A 6,877-nucleotide genomic window follows, 5' to 3' on the forward strand; every position below is an offset into this window, starting at 1 on the left:
TGAGAGCCACCATTCACAAGGCTGACCTGCAGTGATGGATGGCATGAGAGCTAAAGGTGCAGTTTTGGGAGCTGATTTTGATCTGAGGGGGTATTTATAGTTCTGTTGGCTCAGTCCTTTTGTGAAAGAAAATAAAAAGGTGTTAATTTAATTTTTAAAGGCAACATCTTCCACAATAGGACTGACGGTCAGCCTGACTATCACTGCTCTCAACACTGACCTGTCCTAGCACCAAACGACTCTTTCATGAAGTCCAAGGTTGCAATGTTAAGCTGTATGACTGCATGCTGGAGTTGGTGGTGGAGATAAAGCATCCTTTAGCAACCCTTCCTCCCTTTGCAACTGCTTTCCTCCATCTCTGCTCCCTTCTTCATGTGTTCCATAACTCAGCTACAGAGAAGGATTTCATTGGTTGACAATTGTGCAGCATAACCTGATACACAGCCCAGAGCAGGGAGGGTGCTCATGCTAGGCAGAACACTAAGAATTTAGGAAGAACTTTTATAACCTACTGAACCACATCTGACCTAGGAAAGATCTAAAGACTGTGTGCTTCTTTTCAATGTTTTCTTTCCTCACCACTGCCTTTTTTCTTTCTTTTTCTTTTTTTTTTTAATGCCAAGCCTGTTAATGGTTTATGCTTGATCAAAAAACAGTTCAAGTTTTCCCCTTGTATTAGAGTGGCAGTGATGCATGTGTGAGGATTTGCTCAAGTGGAAAAGCATATGTGATTTGAAAAAAACCCAAGCAGCTGAAGCCATTCAAACAAGTCGTGCTCCTGTACACTTTCAGTCAGTTGTGTCTGCCAAAAGAGATCTTGCACAAGCAAATCTGGATTCATGCAACAGGAACATTTTTGCATGTATGCAAACTGGCTTCACTGTCTTGATAATGTTAATGTGTTAATGTGCTTGTTATATCCCTGGCTGCTGGAATTACCTTAATTTCAAGGTATTCATCGTTGGTGGTTTGGTATGTATCTCCCTGTTTTATTGACTTTGTCTGCACTAAACTTCCTTAGGAGCATGTGCTCCCATGGGGAGTCTCCTTTGGGTGTTATAAAGGGTTGGTGAGGAAAGGAGGCAATTCTCAGGACATTAGAGGGCTAGACAAGTCTGAAACATTTTTTTCCCTGTTAAGAGTATGTGTTTCCTTAACTGTAATTCAGTTCACTTTTATCTGAAACTACAATTTGAGTAGTTGTTTTGGTTTTGTTTTAAGTTTTGTGTTTGTTTTTTGTGTGTGTGTGTGTTTTGGTTTGCTTTGCTTTTTTTGTTTGTCTATTTGTTCTTTGGGTTTTGGTTTTGTCTGGGTTTTTTTACAGTAATAAGGAATACACTATCAGTGTAAAACCTATTAAGTCAATGGACAGTAGGTATTCTTTTAATTTAAAAATGTATGTAGTTTTTCAGGCTTGTTAGTTTATACTAACTTACTGTGGTTTTGATTTAGAGGGAAAGGAGTAGAAACCAAGGAAAGCAAAATCTTTCATTTGAGGTGTGGACGATGGCTGTCAGGGTGTAGAATATCTGAGATGCCTATATAAGATGGGAAATAGTAATGCAAGCATTAAAACATTGGACTTCATATATACTGACATCCACAAAACATTTATTGTGGGATATTGTACTGGTCACCTTATTCAGAATGCAGTGGGGAACTGGAGGGCAGGAGAGAAACTTCCTCTGAAGCCTAGTTTTGTTTCATTCTTTCATCAGTTTCTTTCCCTAGATGACTGCTGCTGCCTGCTGACAGGGATAAGGAAGGGAAAGAGAGGCAGTGCTGCTCCAAGGTGGTTTGACAGATCCTTTCTTCCCATGTAATTGTGGCAGACAAGGGAAGTATTTCTGCAGGGAAAGGAAATCAAGATGAATTTCTCTGGAGAGGAAAAGAGCGCTAGAGGAATTCGAGATCACACAGGAAAAAGTGACGCAAGAGATAAAAAATAGGATGCAAATCAACACAACAAATACCATACCACCTAAAAAGAAGCACCATAAGTTGGCTGGGATCCATTTCAGGAAAACACTGTATAGCTGAGTAACTTGGTCACATGCAGAAATACAAATCAAAGGAGAACACAAAAGATGACAAGGTTGCTCTGACACCACCTCTTCACCTATAGTGGACTCCAAAACTTAATGGCTCTCATTAAGTGACCTCACATGTGGAGATAATTTTACACATGGGACAGTAGAGAGGCACAGTGAGAAACACCTTTGGTTGTGAGGTGAAACAAAGTCTGGAGGGTGTCAAACATTGCCTAGGGCTGCAGCAAATCTTTACTTCTCAGGTTAAAGCTGAAATGACAAATTTTGCAGTTGTCTGTATGTTGGTGTAGCCCAGAGAAGACATTGAACCTTGCAAGTAGCTTCATACATCCCATCTTGTAGAGGAAACTCTTCAACTACAGCATTTTGGTGTTTGTGATGTTAGGTGTCTTCCACTAGGTCTGGAAATGTGACAGACTATGTAAGGATTTTCTCCATTCAGGGCTCTTGGACAGGAAGCAATATATTTCAGGGCAGACAAGAGGCAGAGGCAGGAACTCTTAACAGGCTCTTGTGTGGGCTGAAACTGCGGACCTGGCTTTTTCTGCAGATGAATGGTACAGTCTATATATACCAAGCCTGGCACATGAAGGAAGTATCAGGGCTACCATGAGTGTGGGGCAGAGCTGCTGTGCGGAGTATAGCCAGTGTATCCCAAACATGCCAGATTTATTAACATATGCTGGCCCCTTGTGCAGAAAACAGCATTTCTTGGGCATGGTAGAGCCATGCTGAGTGTGGTGTGCCAAGTGTCCACACACCCCTCTCCTTGGCCTACCCCTGAGCTTGACCAGGTTAAGTTTGCTCTTCCCTGAGCCCCTGAGCCCTGTCCCTGATCTATCAGTTCAAGCTCACTAGCTGGAGCACTGAGGAGGGAAGGTAGAACCTTGTCTGTCTCCATCCTTGTGGCCTTCAGAGGAGGGGTAGTCAGCAGCCTTGGGGAGCCCCTCCCAGGAGCTGGCATGCAGGTAGGCTAAGCAGGGTGATGGAAAGGTAGGGGGATGTGTCCCCAGCACTGGACTGGAGAGGTCAGCTGACTCCTTGCCTGGCAATTTGTGCAGGGGAATTGGTTCTGACAACATAATTTTTCTGCCTGGAACTAATGACTAGGGGAAAGTGTGCGTGAGAGGAAGATGTGTTCTTATTTGGAGACAGATTTTTGAACACATATTATATCCATGGATAATCCAGGGTGAGGCTTGGTGTAAGGAATGGAGCCAATTCGCTAAGCAGTATGCATTTTCCTAAAAGGTTTCCCATTAAAGGCTGCATGCATCCACCATGCACTGGCAGCAGTGCTTGATTTTGTGCTTGCCTAAAGAGCAGTTGCATGTATGCTCCTTCCCACCCCTACTCCTTCCACTCCCCTCCACCCCCTCACCCTCCTCCCACCCCTCATTTCCTCCCGTTGTTCTTTTTCAGATACTTGAAGAGTTTTTTCCTGTTTATTCGCCGGACACGCTGCACACTGTGTGTTGATTTGACTGTCACATAAGGAATCTCTTACTGGGATCACTGATGCATTCCTTTCTTTTGTATACATTTTTATATATGTAAACAAACATACAAATATATATAAGCACATACATGCATACATACATGTATATATATAAATGGTCATGGCTCCTAGGCTATGCAAGAGAAATGCTGGTGATTAAATCAATTTTTGAACAAGCTACAGGTCTTAATGGGATTTAAGTTTAATTAACCTTTCCCAGAAAACCTGAAGCAGTGTGATGGGCACAGTCATAAACAAAAATTGTCCTTAATTGAACAGGAAAGGTTCTTCAGTGAGCAGCTATGCTGATGTCCTGGACTGGCACATGTGTGTGCCACAAATATATCTTGTACTTCCTGCAAAATTCTTTTAAGTAGCTGTAAGGAAGACGTTTTAGGTTTTTTTATTTTTTTCCAGTGGCTCACAAAAACGAATCACTTACTTAAGGCTCTTTTTGGGAAAACAATGGAACAAAACAATGCTTTTTGTACGACCTGCCAAAGCACAAAGGATGCATGGGATGTTTTTTTACTTTGTTGTTTTTGTCAGCAGGAAGTTTTGTTGTTGGAAACGACTATAACATGCACTGTCCTTGCTCTACGTAATCACTGTCTGGTCCTGCAAGCCGGGTCCTGTTACTTGCCTCATCAAACTGGCACAGGCACCATTCTGCTTCACTCTCTGAGCTTTATTCAGCCCTGAATGTCCGCACACTTACTCTCCATCCGGACTGATGCACAGTAAACAAACTTCAGGAGTCGGGTGGTCCAATGATTGCTGGGTTCGTGCAGGTCAGGGCCCACGGCTAGAATGCTGACTTTGTTAATTGCCTCCTGTTTTCTTTTCCTTAGACAGCTTAAAATCGGAGCGCCGCACAGTGTAAACAGCTTCAAAGTGTTTTCAGGTGTAAATATTCCTTTCCAAAACTTGACTTAGATGTGCTCAGGTCTGCTTTCTTTCCCTCTAGGTTAGTTGTAGGTTTGTTAACAAAGAGCCAGATCCAACTGAGTAAATCACTTGTGGAAGTTAATTGTTCCCAGTGAAAGCTAGTCTGGCTCATTTTGCCTCCGTCGCAGGAAGAGACAGAGGTGGTGTGCTGGATCTGCGTTCTAAACCAAGCGTTGAAGCGACTTTAATTCTGGTCAGATGTCTCTCTTCAGGGCATTAAAGAAAACCTGCTCAGTAATCAAAAAGAGCCTCTTCTCTAGAGAAACGTAAGGAAAAATATTTAATTCATTTTACAGAAATAAAGTACTAATATAAAATTTCAGCTCTGTCAAATTTCTTTTCCAGGCTATCATAAAAGAAACCTACTTCTTCATATTTGGCAGTCAGCAACATCGAAGAATAATTTTCTTTTCTTTGTTTTTCTTTTTTTTTTTTTTCCTGGAAAAGCGAATACCAAATTATTTCTAATGTCAGATATTGTATGATGGTAACTTTATATACCAACTGTTTTTATTCACTGCTTTTATTTTATTTATGCCTTCTTTCCATCAACATTTTCAAATGTTCTTCAGAATCAGTTATGTGCTTTGATTTCACAAAGTAATGGTGTTCTTTTCTTCTCTCCTTAGGACCGAAGCAGTGAGAATGGAAACCACAAAGATTAATATGTCCCGTGTCCCCCTGGTGAACGGAGGCATCGATGCTGCCACGCTCAAGACACACAAGCCCCGTGTGATGTCCAAAAGCGGTCACAGCAATGTGCGGATAGACAAAGTCGATGGCATTTATCTACTCTACCTCCAGGATTTGTGGACTACAGTTATAGACATGAAGTGGAGGTACAAACTCACCTTATTTGCTGCTACTTTTGTTATGACCTGGTTCCTCTTTGGAGTTATCTACTACGCCATTGCATTCCTTCATGGTGACTTAGAAATAAACAAGTTCACTCCAAAGCGCGAGCCGTGTGTCAAGAATGTAGACTCTCTGACTGGGGCATTCCTCTTCTCCCTGGAATCACAGACAACCATTGGCTATGGATTTCGTTTCATTACAGAGGAGTGCCCTCATGCCATTTTCTTACTTGTGGCCCAACTGGTTATCACCACCTTGATTGAAATCTTCATCACAGGTACCTTTCTAGCAAAAATAGCAAGACCTAAAAAAAGGGCAGAAACCATTAAATTCAGCCACTGTGCCGTCATTACTAAACACAATGGAGAACTTTGCCTGGTGATTAGAGTAGCAAATATGAGGAAGAGTCTTCTGATACAGTGTCAGTTGTCTGGGAAGCTTCTTCAGACATACGAAACCAAAGAAGGGGAACGGATCCTGCTGAATCAAGCCAGTGTAAAGTTCAATGTTGACTCCTCTTCAGAGAGTCCGTTCCTCATTTTGCCTTTAACCTTCTACCATATTTTGGATGAAAGCAGCCCTTTAAGAGATCTCACACCTCAAAATCTCAAGGAGAAGGACTTCGAGCTTGTGGTGCTCCTGAATGCCACGGTGGAGTCCACAAGTGCTGTCTGCCAAAGCAGGACTTCCTACATCCCTGAGGAGATCCACTGGGGCTATGAGTTTGTGCCTGTGGTTTCTCTCTCTCCAAATGGAAAGTACGTTGCAGATTTCAGTCAGTTTGAGAAGATTAGGAGAAGCACAGATTCCACTTTTTATAGTATGGATTCTGAAAAACAAAAACTAGAGGAGAAATATAGGCAGGAGGATCAAAGAGAGAGGGAACTGAGAACGATGTTGTTACATCAGAGCAATGTTTGATCGAATAGACAAACTATTCTGATTAATTCATTTTTGCAAACTGAAAAAAATATACTTTCTGTGCTATATGTCTGCTATGAAACCAGCAGTGAAGTCCTTTTCAGCAAATAGCTTTGGTGTATAGTAAGCCTACCCCTTTGTTTGTCTGATTTGTTAATCAAGGTATTTTGTAATTAGGCAGGATTTCTTTGTTCATGATCGTGACTTAGCAGAGTTGAATCTGTATTAAGTCTCTGCCTTATACCACCACTGAAAGCAGACACATCAGTTTCCATTTGGAAAGTGAAACTGAATGCACTGTGCTGATTGCTTCAAATATTTATTTGATATGGTTTTACTGTGAACATGCATTTGCAGAGACAGCACAGAGTACTACTAGAAGAAGAATATATGCTCTTTGAAAATACATATATTTAAAATGCCTATTCTTGTACCGGGTACTGCCTTCGCAGGGATTCCTGGCACTGAAAGTAAGCTGGTTGGAGAAACAAATGGTTGGATGTGGGAAGAGCCTGCAGAGAGGTGATAAACTCCTTCTTAAATCCTGAAGAAGTATGACAAAGTAGTCACACTGGGTGGTGAGGAAGGGAGCTTGCTATCTCTT

General features: G+C 41.8%; 1 protein-coding gene across 1 annotated transcript; it reads left to right on the forward strand.

Annotated features, from left to right (window-relative positions):
* Window positions 1-839: 839 nt before the first annotated feature.
* Window positions 840-6,429, forward strand: KCNJ15 (potassium inwardly rectifying channel subfamily J member 15). Its single transcript, XM_054382247.1, is given in 3 exon segments — window positions 840-894; window positions 897-951; window positions 5,127-6,429. Coding segments are annotated over 3 exon segments (1,257 nt in total). The 3' UTR covers window positions 6,274-6,429.
* The last annotated feature ends 448 nt before the right edge of the window (window positions 6,430-6,877 follow it).

The sequence above is a fragment of the Indicator indicator genome, chromosome 1 (assembly GCF_027791375.1).
Source record: "Indicator indicator isolate 239-I01 chromosome 1, UM_Iind_1.1, whole genome shotgun sequence".
In the NCBI taxonomy this organism is placed as follows: Eukaryota; Metazoa; Chordata; class Aves; order Piciformes; family Indicatoridae; genus Indicator; species Indicator indicator.